This window comes from Syngnathus scovelli, chromosome 20 (genome assembly GCF_024217435.2).
Source record: "Syngnathus scovelli strain Florida chromosome 20, RoL_Ssco_1.2, whole genome shotgun sequence".
NCBI lineage: Eukaryota > Metazoa > Chordata > Actinopteri > Syngnathiformes > Syngnathidae > Syngnathus > Syngnathus scovelli.
The window spans coordinates 7,075,781-7,092,500 of record NC_090866.1 but is presented as its reverse complement, the minus strand read 5'-3'; the positions used below and the strand labels follow the sequence as shown (position 1 = coordinate 7,092,500).

The following is a 16,720-nucleotide window of genomic DNA, read 5'->3' as shown; positions in this document are numbered from 1 at the left end:
ATTTCTTGAAAGTACATTCATCCAAACTAAGAAAAGAATCTGCTTTTAAACCTCTGGTTCTATCATTAATCTTTAAACATGAAAATAAATAAATAGATAAAAGTCTCTGATTTAAAAAAAAAAAAAGGGGGAATGTTTTGCTAGATAACGCCCAAAGGAGCAAAAAATGCTAAAAAAAAAATGAAGGGAAAAAAATACAATTTCTAAAAAATCTGATTATTATTGAGGGAAAAATACATTCCAGGATTCTGGGTTAGTCCTGTCAGGTTCAAGATAAATTATGGAGACATTCATATGTACTGGGACTGTGCTGAATTATTTATTTTTACCATGCTTTAACTGGGCTTCCATTTAGCTCTGAGTGCTGAGCCAGTACTGTAAGTCTGAGACTGCAGATTTGAATCAGTTGGGAATTACTTTGCGATAACATATCCATTCGCAGTTTGAATTATTATGTTTTGATGGTTTGATTACAATGATGAAAAAAAAAAGGGCAAACCACTTGGAATCATTCCTCAGTCATCAAAACATATTGTTTGATTCATGCAATCTGGAAACTTTGTATCAATCAACAGCAGTGACAAATTGATGTGATTCCTCGTTAGCATGTTTAGCATTCACAGATGGTAGTAAATTTCTTTGCACGACAGATGCGGCTTGGAGAGAACATTGTTCTCCTCAAGGGTCATTTATTTTTAAATTCTAGCTATTTCACTCTCCTCTTTCAGAAATAGCACAGGGAGAGACTGTAAAAAAAAAAAAAAAAAAAAGCGGGAGCTGGCAGCCGGAGGCGGCCATCTTGGACTTGGTTAAAAGCATAATCCTGGTCACGCTGCATCAGCAGTAAAATAAACATAAGAGAGTGAGGGAATGCCTGAGATGGGAAACCCCTTTGCACCGAGAGCGTGCTTACTGCAGATATGGTTGAGGCGTGGGTAGGAGATGCAAGAGAATAAAATATTCTGTATTAGCCGCTTAGATTCTGATGTTTGGAACTGAAAACAGGAGAGAAACATCTGAGTGGATGAGATCTTTTTAAAGGAAGAGGTCGAAATATCTAATATATATTATTTGCACTCTTTTCAAATGATCCAATCAACAACAAATATAAATTCATTGAATCGTGTATTTTTATTTGCTTGACTAGGCCTAAATTTCGGGGATAAAATAACAATTTGAATCAGATAACATTTAATGAATTTACAGGGCCAGAGAACGAAAACATGCAAGCAATTAGATGTGGATGTAGATAAGAACGCCAAACATAATAGGAAGGAATTTCAATTAAAGACAACAAACCGAAAAGCCGGCACACCGGATAACAATGCACACTGTCGATTTTTGAGGAAATTAAAAGGAATTCAAGTGCGCCTAATAGTCAATACTATATACCGAAAATAGTAGTAGAAGGAAAAAAAAAACATAATTTCACATTCCTTCATATCTTTTCTATTTTAATTACAGTACTCTGCCCTGTGCTTGTATTTCATCTATAACAGGAATGTTAAATTATTTTTTGTCGCAGGCCGCATCATAGTCATAGTTTGCCTCAAAGGGCCATTAAAATTGTCAACCCAAATAAATGTATGAACGTCTCATATTGTGTATATATAGAATAGGCTACACAACAAACTGATGAATAACTAGTTTTCAAAACAGAGACTAATAAAAACTGTTCAAATATTTAAAAATGAAATATTGAAATCAAATATTTAAAAATTATTTTAGAAAAAATGAATGGTAATAAAAATTGCTAACAATATCTCTATTTTGTGAAAACAATTTGAAATTTTGGAATTGACATAGGAATTAGATGCACAATTTGTCTCCGGGGGGCCACCTAAAATGATGTGGTGGGCCGTATCTAGCCCCCGGGCCTTGACTTTGACACCAGTGATCTAAAAGGTGTCAATGCAAACCGTGATAAATAAACAATAATTTTTTACAATCATCCAATCTTATACAATTCTCTGTTGTGTGACCGGCGTAATAATACATCACGTTACTTGACTGACTAGTCTGGTCTGGCTGCACAGGAATTAAGAGCATGTTTTAAAACAGACAGTTGAGCTGTAGAAACAATACTGGTAATGAGTAGTTTCGCAGAGAAAACTGCCTGTGGCCACCGTGCCTGGAATCGCTAATGAGCTTGCTGTTTACTCTGCAGTGTCTTCAGAGAGGAACAGTTTAACGGCATACCGTTGATGTACCAGAGGATTTGATTTCAGACGCAGCTTTTTGCCACGCTTGCTTTGTTCCGTACATTATATCCTTGTAAATAGCTCGCATAAGACAATGAAGTTAAAAAAATAGTCTGATGTGGATGTAGCAAACAAGCACGGCAGGTTGAAGCGATTGACAAAGCCTTGAAACCTGTCACCAAAGGAAATAATGTGACAAGGAGACTATGATCATTCATTTTTTCTCTCGTTCTATTTCAGGGATTTGAGGCACGTCTCTTGTGATCCATTTTTATCCTTATAACACTTTTATCTTCGCATAGCTATTTTTACTACACTTCAGCATGCAGACTTGCAAGCTGATGCAAAGATAGTTTTGACAGTAAGATAAGATAATAATGAAAGGATTTTTCTTTTAACAGAGCCTCAATCATTTTTACTCCCACTGGGAGTAAAAAACATTTGAGATATGTCTGATTAACAATTACCACGTTCCAAGCAGCAAGGTTGTTAAATATTTGAGTATTACAACCTGACCTCTGATCACTTTGCTGCATAAATTGACCACAAAAGGAGAAGAAAGCATTTTTATATGAACATTTCACTCACATTGTATTGTGCTATTTAAGTACCGTATTTTCCGCACTATAAGGCGCATTGGATCATAAGGCGCACCTTCAATGAATGACCCATTTTAAAACTTTGTCCACATATAAGGCGCACTGGATTATAAGGCGCATAGAATAAATAACTCAACATTGCTCAAACGTTAATGCAGTCACAATATAGTAACACTCGAAATAGTGAAAACAATAACTCAACGTTGCTCAAACGTTAATATCACACAACACACAAAATAAACACGTAAAGCTTACTTTAATAAGTTAGTCCTCATCCACGAATCCATATTGGTGCGCCTTATAATGCGGAAAATACGGTAGGTCAGTATACTGAAGTGTATTGTGGCTAAAATAAATATTGGATTAAACAAGGTAAAACGGTAAAACAAACACATAAGAATGAAAGATAGGCCACAAAATCTTTGAACAAAGTCACGACTATAAGTGCATGCATGGCTTGGCACCAAGTCTTTTGTTATAATTGAGGCCAACCTTGTACCTCGACGTGCGTTTTACACAAATTACAAATCAATATATACAGTACAGTATATCAAACATGTGCCTTACTAAAATTCCCTTGCTGGCTCATCACAATGTCTATTTCAGTAAGGAAAGCAATTAGGGTAATAAAAATCAAAATAATGCACAATCATTAGAATTATGAGATTAGTTGGTCTTCCTGAGAAATTGAATTTCTCATTAATATTCGGTAATAATGGACACCAACTGATGGATGTAGAAAGGATAAAGGTAAACCAAAATCAGTAGTCAAAAAAAGAAGTGGACAATGAAATCAAACTATTAATGTTTGTTTTCTGCTCTTAAAAAAAAGTAGCTTGAGAGTTAAAATAGTTTTATAATGAGGCTTTTGTACCCACACATGTAGGTGCTGTGTTTATGTACACATAAAAAGTATGTGCAGTCAGCAGAGTGGGTGGGACGGCTTGTAAAAACTCCACATTGAATAATTGATTGTGTACATAAAGCATGGATGTGAGAAGAAGGTGGGAGAGGCTGGAACAGCAAAAAAAAAAAAAAGAGATGTGCATTGAAAGAAACTGGAAAAAATATTCTAAACCTAGATTTTGGGAAGAAAAGTTTGACCTCACTTTTATTTATTTATTTTTTATTTAGTTAGTTAGTTATTTGTTTGTTGTTTGTTTGTTTATTTATTTACTCATTTATTTATTTGTTTATTTACTTATTTATTTTTATTTATTTAAGTCAATCTAAATCCAAAGTTAATAAATCATAAATAAAATAAATCATCTTTAAACTACGCGTTTCTCCATTTCAATAATTTACCAAATATTGAAGGATTTTTCAAGAAAAAAAATTAAGTATTAAATTTATTTATTTATTTAAGTCAATCTAAATCCAAAGTTAATAAATCATCAATAAAATAAATCACCTTTAAAGAACGCATTTCTCCACTTAAATAATTTACCAAATATTGAAAAAAAAAAATTTAAACATTAAATAGCATCCCTGCATGAGTGTTTACAATTGACTGAAATCGACATGACATTGACTTTCATTTCCCGAAAACGCCATGTTGTTTGTGCCCGATAAAAGTCACTTAGGGCGACACTCACCCGTTAGGTGTAACATAAAACAAATCAGACCATAAATACAGTACAGGATGACGCTAAGCAAAAAGCCTATGCAGCTAACTAATGGCCTTCAGTTCGGGGATTACCCAGGATCTTTCCCTTGAGAGGGTAACAGCAAGCCACCATCTATCATTACTCTGAGGAAGCAGGGCTGCAAATCTAAAGAAAAATAAACATCACTTAAAAGTAGCACAAGTGACGCACACATTTTTATTATCCTTATTCTCAGAAGCTGATGTAACGCAGGAGAAGCACACAATTCTTTCTGCAAAAACACTACCACCATAAATGCACTTAGAATTTTTTTATTGTGGTCAAATTTTTTAATGGCAATATGTCTGATAGGTCTCAGTATTCTTGTTGGAGAATATTTTTAATCAACATTATTAAAAGTGCATTTCTGGAATTGTTTTATTTAATAAGTCTAACCAGTGAAATGCAATGCAGACAATAACTATGAACACACGCACACACTACTCCGCTCGTGTGCCATTTTTCAAATTTATCGACCCATGTGCCAGAGCCATTCTTGAGCCATGGGCCTGGACAAACATGCACACAAGGGAACGTGCATAGCAATTTACTGCTTCATTGTGATGGGTAAAAGCATTAGGAAACCAATATGGAAGGCTGAGCAATTTTCATTGAGTGCACTTGAAATTATAGCTTTGACGTTGATAAATTTGAATGTATTTAGTAACGCGAGACAAAGATTGATTGGATTCCTTTCATTAGCCTCACGGAATGCGTACATGCGAGAAGACAGAACTGCCAACACATTTAATGCCCTCACAGGGGTGGGGAAAATGTTAGGTGTTGACATATGCATGGATTTCTAGCACAAAATCCAAGCCGACATCCTAAATCAAACACTTTTCTAATATGTAGTTTTGCAACTTGTTAAATGGAAAAAGTATACAAATTTTCTCCTCTACAAAAAGCATTAGTTATTGTCATGTGGGTATTCATTTTTCGCAAGATACAGCTCGATTTTACGTGCTTCGATTCAACGTGACTTTGTCAATTGCGGTTTTGTCATGGACCCAAATTTTTTTTTTGTCCTAAATACATTTCCAAGTAGTATTTTAAATGAACATTATAAAGGCCGTACAAAGCTAAATGCGCATATTCCAACCATGTTGCTGTTATTTATTAATTAATTTATTTATTTATTATTTATACATTGCTCTTATTTATTCATTGTATGCGCCATCTTGTTTTTACTTTTTGTATTGTTTACTTGAATGTTTTGGTTGTCCGTGGAGCAATATAATATATATATATAGATATATAGATCTATATCTATATATATATATAGATCTATATATCTATATCTATCTATATCTATACGTATATATATATAATATGTAATATGTCTTGTCACCGTGGGATAGTAGGAAACGCAATTTCGATCTTTTTGTGTGTCTTGACGTGAAGAAATTGACAATAAAACAGACTTTGACATTGACTTTGATAAACCTTAGTCCATTTAATTCCTGTGACTAATTTAAAGGCGTTTGATAAGAAGTAATCGGTATAGGAAAGTTGCAACTCCTTAGCTGCCCAACATGTCTGATTTAAATTAAAGTGACAAAGGACCATGTTGACTGCCTACAAACATGCCTTTCTAAAAAAATAAAATAAAAAAAAACAGGACTTTCTATATAACACTCTTAAATCAAGCTTTTGCTGTACCTCAATTGAGGTGTGTATGAATGCAGTCAAGAATGTTTTTCAGTCGCGATAGCTGACTACACCTTTTTTCGTATTTACAATACACAGGGTGTGAAAGAGGGATCACTCATGCGCCACTTTGCCATACGCACCAGTGAAGCTGAGGTCCCAGGACGACTGATGTCACAATTTCTTGTCTATTTCAGTCCCTAAAGGTACCCTTGTCATTCACCTTTACATTTACCTTAACTTTTTAAGATTTGTTTTTTAATTACTTGTATGTGTGTTGTGTGTGTTCATGCATACTTCTGTGTGTAATTGTGTGTTGTTCCTTGACTAATCTGTCTTCATTAGCGGAATGGACCTTGAGTGTCTAACGTCCTTTCTGCCCTTTAGATCAGTAATGAGAATAAACACCCCTGATACACAAAATAATCCATGTCAAAATAGAAATACACTTGCGGGCCTCATTTTCAAGGAGTTAAAAATAGCAGTGAGCTAATGGGAAAAGTTAGCATGTGATGAGGGTGGGTGTGTAATTAACAATGGAAAAGTGAAGACAAAAAAACACTTTTTCTGCTTGGTCAAACTTTTTGCTGCAAATTAGCTCCCATAAATGAACCAAATTCCCTGCTGTGCCTTTAGGAAGACAATTTGCTAAATTTATTGTTTCCACTGGATACTGATACACACTTACGTCAAGGCCATCTCTTGGAGGGACTATTAAATAGCAAGCCCTCCTCAGGCTCAAAATACCACCATGACTAGTCTCTAAATGTAAAAATAAAAAAAAAGCAACAATGCCTCAATTTTATGGTGGAGTGGGATACTGCTACTTTGCAGAAAAGATTTCTCAGCAGGCAGCCGGTGCATCAGCAGTTCACAATTGTCGCTCTTCCAGGAACCTAATTGAGGTCTCTGTTGTCTGTCACTTTGTGTACAACAGTGCTACAGGAAGTACAGAGAAATTAGGTGCACTTATACAGCCATATATTTTATGGTAATGAACTACAGCAAAAGCTCGGAAGGATATCCATCCATATTGTAGGTCTAATTAGGTAAATCATTCATTTAGGTCGTTGTTGTACAAATGTGGTCAGCAATCTAACATAATTTCCTTTCAAATCAGAATTCTGACTTTAAAGTGGGAATTCTCAGTTTAAAGTCAGAATTCTGAGTAAAAAAATATCAAAATCCTGTCACCCCCCCCCCCCCCCCTGTTTTTTTTTCACTGGCCTTAATCCTCTTCCGTAGTGATAAATACTATCAGCGTAATTAATTAGTTTAAAAAATAAAATAAAATCTAATTAGTGATTGAACTCGCTATTGGGAATAGTCATTTGAGAACTGAAGCATACGATTTATTTAAGCAAGAAATGGCGCTATCTAGTGGCAAAAGAGTAACACACAACAGCCACTCATTCAGAGCATGCGTCAACAATACTCACCCAAAGAAAATTGGCTAATTGGAATTTTGAGGGGTTAGAGCTCATAACTGCTCCTACAGCAAACTCACCTCAACTTCTTTATGGCATGTTCCTAGGATATGTGTTTGCAGTAAAAATAATTAAAAGTTGTGTCAGGCAGGCAGTTGTCAAGGATTCTGACACAATGCAGAAAATAGTGTTTATTTTATTGCACATATGGAACAAACAAAAAAAACTTGGGACATTGACGGTACAATGATTTGCAAATCTCTTCCAACATACACTACAAAGACAAAATTATTGGATGTTAGAACTTTATTTTTTGATTGATGGTAAATCAAGCCTGTGTTCACACCCACACCGCAGCAGAAAGCCTGTTTTTAACCGCGTCAAGATGCTGCATGTGCGAAAATAAATTCGTCCAGCCCATCTCAATTCAGCGTTCGTTTTTATCTTACTGTCCCATACTATTATCCTTGAAGACTCCTGTCAGTATCAATCCACTAATAAATCCACGTCTCCTCTCCAATATGAGAGTATATGCAAAACTGTGTTTAAGAGGATTTTAGCTGCTGTGGAATTAAAAGCAGCATTCTTAATTTAACATCACAGGAAAGCTTGAGTGACAGGCTTAGGACAAAGAGGCTTTGAATTAAGGAAAATGTTTGTCTCTTTTTTTAGTCCAAAGCAAAGAAAGATGTGTTTATATAATACGTTCTCTCCAAGTAATTAAATTCTATATATTAATTCTGGTTAATCAAGTTTATTGTTGTTTGACATTTCAAACATTAATTATAACTGGACCTTGCTCATGTCCTTTATGTGTGTAGATAGAACACTAAGCTATACCTCCAGGTCTCCATGGAGATGATGGCTGAGAGCTGGAGCATACCTGGAAGTTGCTCAGATTATTTGCACATTTTCATATGTTATTGTTAGCGTAGCCTTTGGTCAACATTTGGTCCTTCTACTTTTATGTTTTGTCCGTCACAACATTATTACCTCTACCGCTGATAGCAGTGGTGGGAAGTCACTATGCAAATACTTTATTGTACTTTTTAGGTATATGTACTTTTTATTTTTACTCTTTACATTTGAAAATGTACTGTAAATCTGTACATCCTATTCATTTCTTTCTCATAATTTTCTGATTAATTTCCTCAACCTTCCTGAATGACAACACATCCAGAAAAAAAACTAATGTGCATGAGCATGATTCTCAAACATGGCCATTCATAATAGCATGTGATTAATAAAATGCATACTTGTAATACCTAAATAAATATAGTCACCCATAACTACGCTAGTATTAGCACTGGAAACATGACCATGACTATGTTGGTAGACTGAAATTTGTAATGGAGTTATTTGTTTATGTTTCCATAGACTGCATGGTAGTGCCGTGTGCATTTAGTAAAAAATAAGCAGAATGGATAAATAGTGTTTCAAATTTAAAATGTGATTTTGCATATGAATGTCCTGAGAAAGAATATAACTCGTATGTCAAAGCATCACTGAACCAGTCGGAAACATGGGAACCACATGGAAAAAACATGTTATACACAATAATAACCCGTAGAGGACGCCAGTCACCAAGACAAATATTTTGTATCTACAGTAGCTTGATCGTGTTTTCATTTATAACAGTATTTTAGTTAATGTACCATTTTTATCATCAAAATGAAATAATGTAGCTAATTAATTCCCCTTTTTCTTGCAATGTGTGATCATCTTACCTAAACATTGATCATCATCGACGGCCGTGTCTAATAATAATAATAATGATAATAGTGATAATAATGATAATATTGATAATAATGATACATATTATTATTACTATAATATTATAAGAATGATAATCATCACATCATCATTATTATGGTAAATTTTCATGCAAATGTAAAATAGAAATGCATCCAAAAGCTTATTGCAATATACCAAAAATAGAATAAAATTTAAAAATAACATGGTGGAATTCAATGCATTTGCACTGCGCGTGCACAAGACACACGTGCACACGCCCTGGGTGTTGCTCGCATCAATCCACCTGTTCGCGCGTTTGTATATGATGTGCTCCCTTCTCTCCTCTCAAACGAATGGAGCATCCACCAGTTCGCCTCCTCTGGGTGGTTTTGCACATCAAATAAGCCGTCGGCATTTTATTTGGATTTCTTTTTCCACAAACAATGTTTTTCTGAAGACACCAGCCTTGCAGTCAAGACGGCGAACGCAGCGGCTTCTCGTTGCGTGGACTGATTTCGAACCAGTTTGGAATTCTGACTCACAACACCACTGCGTGAAAGACGCAGTGGACGCGCCACTGTGAGGCTTTTCTTTTCTTTTTCCATTTTTATTTCTTTTTCTGCCTTTTATTCCTTGACATGGGCGAAGTCGTGGTACCGGTGCCACCTCGCCTTCTCGTGGCAGTGTGACAACTTTATTGTTCATCATTGCCCTCTTTTTTTTTTTCTCCCCTCTTAATGGGATCGCGCTTTTTCCGGGGAATTACCCGTCGTTTCCTTCCCCAATTATGTTCACTTTTGCTGCCTTCTGCTATATGCTGTCTCTGGTTCTCTGCGTGTCCCTCATCTTCTTCGCAATATGGCATGTAAGTACTTAATTTATTTTTAGATGTGTCTAATATCTTATAGTGCGACGCCGCAACATTTTCCAGTCATCTGTGATATAATTTAAAAAAACATTTATCCTAATTTGGGTCTGAATGAATGGTGCACACCTGTATCTGATCTCATTGTCGCATAAATATCACAATTTAGCCTCTAATTTTGCTTTCTTAACACGATTGCAATCCGGTTTAATGCAACCTGCAACACGGTGTAATATCCCATATCAATAAATCAGTAATCTTCCCTGATCTTTTTGGGAGTCCTGCAGCTTTCCCCGCACACGGACACGCACGTACACACGTAATCAGATCCATCCTCAGATGTTCTACTCGACCATGCAGTGCAGAAATATTTGAAAAATATGACAGGTGGCCTACACCTTTTTCATCGTTGCTAAATATGCATGGATCAGAATTCTAAACAACAAACAGATGCATTTGGAATGGCTGCATAAAGTATGCATTGACTTCAATGTATGGATATGTTTACTAAAAAAGATTATTTTGATCTCCACATTCTTAATATATGCTAATTGTATGATTGTCATGTCCAACTCTAAGTAGGAAGTGATACACTTTTATTATTGTGATTTATTTATTACCTATCTAGACTAACTAAGATGATTTCGGTTTTGATGGGACTTTTAGGACACAAGTTGTGGACAATGCAGCTTTGCGGAACATTAAGAATGCAAAATTCGTAGAATTTTAATCATGATCTCAATTATTGGTGCCATGATTAAATTAACCTGGTACGGAGCAACATTTTTATTCAAAATGTGGGGTCTGCTCTGGGGCGTGGTGGCCATGGGGACCGTTGGGAAAATTTTGGGATTTTCACGAATGGCTGGTCTGTATTGAGGCACAACAATTGATGATTATCTTTCCTAGCGTCATGTCTAACGTCGGCGATTGCATTTTGGCGCCAGACGACCAACTCGGTTGCCCAAAGATCAGGTAACGACCAATTATGGCCTGTTTCCTTTGTTTGGTCATGTGACATTGGTAAACTGAGCCATGACTGGTTGTTACTGGAGCCCTGATCACATGATGTCATTTTCAACCAACAGCAAAATTATTAATTGTACATGAAAAATAATGAAGTTCTGAAATTCAGTCAGCGATATTTACATCATTCGTTTGATGTAGTTATATTTATCGGCGTGTATGCCCGACATGCACGTAATCCACTATTGATTTTGCAGTTTTAATCCATTTTTTAATCAAAAGTCATTATTTTGGCTGGTTATTTTTTTAATTAAATGTTATCAGATGATTTCCATTCTAATTGTTAAAATCCCAATCCTATTTCCTTGCTGTTTTATAAAGAAGTGACGGAAAGCAGACCATCGCCAACAAATGTATATATTATTTTATTTAAACCTACATGTATTATTTGAAAGATACAACCCATTGTGAAGCTGCTGTGTTGTGTTTTCTGCTTAAGGCAGCAGAAAGAGTGGTGACGCCTTCTCCACAGATTCCTGACATATAGACACACAGCATAATAAGATCAGGCTGCACACTGAGAGGAAACATAATTAGGTAGAGCCTGTGCGTTGGGAATATGATGCTGTGGAAGCATGCTGCAGAGACAAGCTTTGCACATTTAAACTAGACACCTGCCGAAAGCTGGTAATGTTGGCTCACTTACTCACTCCTCCTACCAACTGTTTTTTTTTTTTTCGTGTGCTTTTAACTCATATGCATTCAAAGTACTTTGAGTCAATAACTAAGACTTTATTGCCTGCAGGTAATTGCTTGCATTGAAAAACAGTAGGCTTTAGCAAAGCTATAAATTATAACACAATAGACACAATGCAATGAAAAAACTAGTTGGAAAAAATGTTAGAACAAGAGTAAAATGAAATGTGAACTTTGGCGACCTAAAACAAGTCTGTTATTTTTGCACATGTGCTGGACCCTTTTGGCCTAATTTTACCCACTTTACAAAGGCAAGAGCATGCATAATTAATCACTCAAAGAAAAGTGAAAAATGTTAAATTGGAGAGATGTTAGGATTATTTTTTTATTTAGTCTTAAATGATGAGAGACGTGACACTGTCTAGCACATTCAATTCAGTGGATAAAAATAATCTTAATTACGATACGAGCTAATTAAGTAGGTGCTGACCTAGACACTGTTGTGTATTTGCTTTACAAACAAATTCAGACTGCGGAGACAGATGAGAGGCGTTAAAAGTAAGTCTTTAACAAGCAGGAACACTGCCAGGGAATTTAGTCAGTCAGTATATTGCGGCATAGTGTTAAGTGGTTAGCCGATTAGCATCCCAGTGGAGAAGGTCTGGACTTGAATCCGGTCTCCGTGTGCTTTGCATGTTCTGGGAATGATTATGTTACGATCAATGAACATGAAGGAGAAGTCATGTCCTATATTTAGAATATGACTACCGTATTTTCCGGACTATAAGGCGCACCTAAAAACCTAACATTTTCTCAAAAGCCGACAGTGCGCCTTTTAGTCTGGTTCGCCTTATATATGGACCAAATTCCGAAATTTAAACTGGCCCGAAGCATTGTGTCATGAAATCAATCATAAGTGGCCCGCTGAAGACTATCAATCATGAATCAAAAAGACTATGATCATTATTTTGTGATTATAATTTGTTGCGTCTGAAGTTGAAATGAAAAAGATAACATGGAGAATGATTTGATTTGGATTAAAAATCTGACATTATGCATTGATGGTGCGTCTTATAGTCCGGTGCGCTTTATATAAGGACAACATTTTCAAATGGGCCATTCATTGAAGGTGCGCCTTATAGTCCGGAAATTACGGTAAACAGTTATATGGAATGGGAGTGTGAAAAAACAAAACATGCCTTTCCAGGTTTTACTGTTAATCAATAGTGTTTGAAAGGAGAGCGATGAGCTGTTTGTTGTTTGTTGGAAGAAGAACTTCAATTCCAGATAAATGCCATATATGACCTTTCATACCTGAACTGGTGTCCACTTCATTGCGTGCCATTGACTTGGAACCAATCTGACATTAGTTGCATAAATGTCAACAATGTGTTTTTTCTCCAGGTGTCCATGGTGACAAATCCAAACCATAGAGCAGAGAAAACAAAACATCCCACCCGCCTACATGCATAAACAGTCAAATGACCTCTATGTAAGACAGCGCTTAAGTGACGGAAGCAAGGGACTCCCCCTTCAATCGAAAAAAATTGAACCGAACAATTTGCGGCTGTCTGCCAGAGTAGATGGAGAAGCCAAACAATAACAATACCCATGAAGACGATGATAAGCAAAAGTGATGGATAGCTATTTTCACCACAAATATGGTATTAATATCACTAACAGAGTTACAGCCGAGATAATACGATCATTCATGATTGATCCCTGGAGAGGAATTTCAGCTGTCCTGGTTAAAGCGGCACAACAGATTGTTAAAAAAAATATTAATACAATACAAGACGCAGTAATTGGAACTCTGTCTGTTCATTGCACAAGAAACAAGAGCAGTTGCCCATAGGGGAGCTCATAGGAATGATTATGAAGCCATTGTAATTAACATACAAGGTGAACTGCAACCTCCCTTGAGCTCTAATGCTCAACGCTTCGCTAGGCCAACTTCACTTGAGTAATTTCTTTCCCATGTAACACCAGTCTCTAATGTCCTCCATGTATCATTAAAGCCAGAAGTGTGCCAAATGATCTTCTGGAACACCTCAGAGAGATTGGGGAAGTCCTCTGGTGCAGACATGATATACAGACTGTCTAGCCAGTGTTGCGCAAGGCACATTGGGAGAATAACTCTTTCTGTCAGCAAAAGGCCACAACTTATTGGCTCCATGTGTGCAGCACATCACATTTCATTCAATCCAAATTTCCATCCCTGTATTATATAAAAACTGAACACTATTGCTCTTTATTTGCCAGATCTTGCTTTGGTCTAACCCATTGGGTCCATCTCAATTTTGCTGATATGGGCAGAATTTCTTAACTGTATTTAACTTCTAATTATAGGGCAAATGCTGTCTACCCTTTTTTTTGTATTGGAATAAAAGATAAATTTAGTAAAACGCAACAAAACCATGTTTGTGATGTTGCAAACCACATTTAGCTGTGCATGAAGCAGAGACGATTGCACGGCTTGGCTTAAATGTTGAGGAAGAGGTCACACTTCTCAGAAGATATCATGTCAATTAACCAAATGACCCAAGTCGAGCAACAAAACTGAAATGAGCCAAAGACACGAATATCAAATGCGAGAGTGGAAACAATTTAAAGTTCAAAAGCGATAGAAGAGCAAAACAATACTTAAAGGTACCGTATTTTCCGCACTATAAGGCGCAAAGGATTATAAGGCACACCTTCAATGAATGGCCCATTTTAAAACTTTGTTCATACATTAGGCGCACCGGATTATAAGGCGCACCTTCAGTGAATGGCCCATTTTAAAACTTTGTCCATATCAAAATCCATATTTTTGGACACGCCTGCTGCAGTGGCTCAATATTGGTCCATATATAAGGCGCACCTGATTATATTATATCGTATCTGCCTTCATGATGGATAAGGGGAGCAGAATTTAAAATGATCAAATGTAAACAAAAGATCAAACTGATTGAGAGGGAGAGTTTCAGACAGCTATTGAAGAACCTGTAACGTTGAATCTAATAGGGCATGACAGTTCTTTTGAGTGTACTGAATCATTAGAATCAGATGACTTAAAAGAGGAGTCAAACGAGTCATTCACTGAATCATTAATCCCCCTTCAGAATATAAAAAAAAAAAATCTCTTCATGGTTACGTCGTCGGCGTCCTTGGTGAATGATGAACCAATTATTCACTTCCTGAACTCGCCAATGAGAACAGAACGAATGTATGAATTTAGAAGATATTTTAATGCGAGAAGCTTTTTTGCTGGGGAAGCCCTGGCATGGAAAACAGATCGCCTCTTATGAAAGATAAAAAATAATTGAGACAGCAGTACATCAGTGCAGACCGGCGGCAGAAAAGAAAATAGTTGCGGTTAGTGCACTCAGTCTGCACCGTCTTCATCTGGATTATTCATGTCTTTATATCATTAATGAAATAAAGATGAAGTATAATTGATTATTTCCCTCATAATGTCCTACTTACATTTTTTTGCCTTTATTTCATTCGCTACTAGTAGCAGGGATAATTATCTGTCTGTCTGTCTGCAATGCACCACATTGTACAAGCGGAGGAAACATGTTTATAAATTACACAAGAAGAAACACAGTGAACTAAAGACAAGTGTTGATAGATCTTTCCTCACACGCATGGTGGGAGTTTCCGCCATGTGCACTGAGCTGAAACGCGTGGATGAGTGAGACATCAAATGGGAAGAAATTCATTGGTGCTACAATTGATTGTAATCTCCATGAAGCAAACAGTCAACAGAGTTTTTGGCACTAAGAAATGCAGGTTAATGGAGGTTTGGCGGAAAACTGGCTTGGCTCAGCATTGATCCACGTGTTCATTAACCCCCACTGGCTCCTCATCCATCATCCTGACTGCACGGTTTCTATTGTTTCATTGCACAATGCACATGCTGGAGGATTATTTGGCAGTTCCTTATCCTTCTTTCATTTTTCACTTCTTTTTTTTTAGCAAACACTCAAGGACGGTTGCAGGAGACAAATTTAGTTATTCATCAAAAAGTACAAAGAAAAATCTTGTTTTTCTTATTCTTGGTTTTTCGTTTCTAATTCATTGCGGTGGAAAGTTAGACTGTGTTGGTAATCCCACAGTTGAGTGCACATGAGAAGAGGGGCTGCGCCGTTGTGGGAGTGATCACAATCAATTTTAATCATGGCCATTCTTTTGAATGTGGCATGCTTGTGGTGCACTAGATTTTGTCCCTATGTGGTCCCTAAGTGGGCACCCCAAACGGCATGATTTTAAAATTATATTTTTATTTATTGAGGAATGATAAATCGTGTTAGATGATCTGTCTACCGTGCTTCAGCCACGTGGGTTTAAATCAACTTTCTCCCATCAAATTGTCACTTGAGCTGGCACGCTCTTTCCCTGAATATTCAGAAAAGCAACCCAAGCTATAATATAAAATATTTCAATAATTCATATAGCGTATATACTATTTATTAGTTCTGTCTGTAGATTAATTTTCACTAAACAGATTACAAAATGCACTAATTTAATTTAATAAAATATGTATTTTTATATCTTACATATGCTTCCAATTTTCCCATCATGCCTCGCAGAAAGCCTGACAGCAAAATACAGAAAGCTCATCGGAGATGTCTGTGAGGAAACGATTAGTTTCATTTGATTTCCTCAGAGTGGAGTAAAGGGTTAACCGTGCCAACGCTGTTTATCAACATCAGGGAAACTGGCTTCTCCAGCTGTCTCCCTCTGCCAAGGTGTTCTGCACAGATACAGGCCCTGTAGGAAACATGAAAGTGATTAAAGCAGAAGCCAACTCACGGTTTATGCATTACCTTTGACCTCTGGGAAGTCTGCGGCAACGATTTTGATATTCCTTCCGAAGTCCGACTACTAGTTGTCACATGGGAACTAATAATTTTTTGTTTTCCGAGCACTGAACACTTCCTATTTAAAA

The 16,720-nt window shown here is 36.5% G+C and overlaps 1 protein-coding gene across 5 annotated transcripts in view; it reads left to right on the top strand.

The window, feature by feature from the left end:
* cnih3 (cornichon family AMPA receptor auxiliary protein 3) overlaps window positions 1-16,720 on the top strand; it is a 54,474-nt gene that overhangs the window by 17,170 nt on the left and 20,584 nt on the right. For 4 of the 5 annotated variants that reach the window (XR_007488794.2, XR_007488795.2, XM_049756615.2 and 1 more), the window contains exon 1: window positions 9,540-10,122. The exons of the other annotated variant lie outside the window; for it this stretch is intronic. Coding sequence is in view for 2 of the 4 variants with exons in the window: in XM_049756615.2 (XP_049612572.1) it covers window positions 10,045-10,122 (78 nt within the window). In the remaining 2 variants the exon portion in view is untranslated. Of the gene's footprint in view, window positions 1-9,539; window positions 10,123-16,720 lie in introns of those variants that run through there. 5 annotated transcript variants of the gene reach the window in all.